The sequence below is a fragment of the Cystoisospora suis genome (genome assembly GCF_002600585.1).
Source record: "Cystoisospora suis strain Wien I chromosome Unknown contig_11749, whole genome shotgun sequence".
Classification (NCBI taxonomy): domain Eukaryota; phylum Apicomplexa; class Conoidasida; order Eucoccidiorida; family Sarcocystidae; genus Cystoisospora; species Cystoisospora suis.
In genome coordinates, this window is record NW_027164512.1 from 1055 (window position 1) to 2187 (window position 1133).

General features: G+C 41.4%; 1 protein-coding gene across 1 annotated transcript in view; it reads right to left on the bottom strand.

Moving 5' to 3' along the window:
* CSUI_011433 (uncharacterized protein) overlaps positions 1-999 on the bottom strand; it is a gene marked incomplete at its 3' end in the record, with an annotated part of 2040 nt that extends 1041 nt beyond the window's left edge. Inside the window, exon 1 of the mRNA XM_068071531.1 lies at positions 421-999. Within this exon, the coding sequence (XP_067916493.1) occupies positions 421-858 (438 nt within the window). The remainder of the gene's footprint in view (positions 1-420) is intronic.
* Between the last annotated feature and the right edge of the window lie 134 nt (positions 1000-1133).

A 1133-nucleotide genomic window follows, 5' to 3' on the forward strand; every position in this document is an offset into this window, starting at 1 on the left:
ATAGACATATATATATATATATGGATATATCTACATAGGTATGAATACGTGTGTACGTGTATGCATTCATTCATTCTATTTTGAATGAGGAGTCGGGAGAGAGATTGATAGCTCGATGTCTGTCTCTTTTCTCTTCTTTCAAAAGGCATGAAAAGGACCCTTCACCCCCTAACTCCTGTCTGTGGGAATGTCCTGCGCAGCAAAATCTATCTCTGTGTATATATACATAGAGATATGTATCTATATCATTCAAGTCTGTAGGACAAATACATAGACATCTATCTGCATAGATGTATCTACCTCCTTTCGGTCGACTAGTGTACGTACAGCGCTGCTGTGTGAGTGAAGGGATAAGAAGAGAAGAAGAGAAGAGGCGATTGACCAGGGGTCTTCTCTCATTCTTCTTCTTTTAGTCCTTACAGCTCGTAACTCTCTTCCTCCTGGTATCAAAGAGAGAAGCTTTTCATCTTTCTTTTTCCATAGCTCTCTTTCTTTCTTGACGGCCCTTCTCAACTCCGAGTCATCCATAACGTTCAGAAGAGTGGTACTAAGCAAAAGAGAAGAACCCTCCTCCTCTCCATCTTGATCATCTTCTCTTCTCTTTCTTCTTCCTTCTTCTCCTCCTCCTCGCGTCATTCTCATTGTTCTCTTTTCATCCTTACACTTCTTCTTCTTCATGTCTTCTTTCTCTGCATCTCTCTCTCTTCCATTGTAAACAGCCTCTCTCTCATTCATAGCTCTTCTGTCTACATCTTGAGAGGCTAAAGAAGAAGAAGAAGAGAAACCTGGCGACGGAGAGGAGAAGCTGTCTTCACTTGAATGGGCGTTATTAGGAGAGGTTGAGAATGAAGAGTTCATTGGGATAGCATACGAAGAAGGAGAAGAAAGATCTCCTTTTGAAGCTGAAGATAAAGAGAGTCTTTTCTCTGAATGAAGAGGAAGAGAAGGAGTAGAGCGTGTTGTATATCGCCCTACAAGTTCATGATAAAGAGCCGGCTGTAAATGCATGCATGCAAACACCCAAAAATCCATGCATGCATGCATGCACTGGGAAAAAGTAAGAGGGACAGAGAGGGAGAGAGAAAGATAAGAATGATGATGCTTGAGAGATAAGAAGAAAGAGAAGAAGAAGA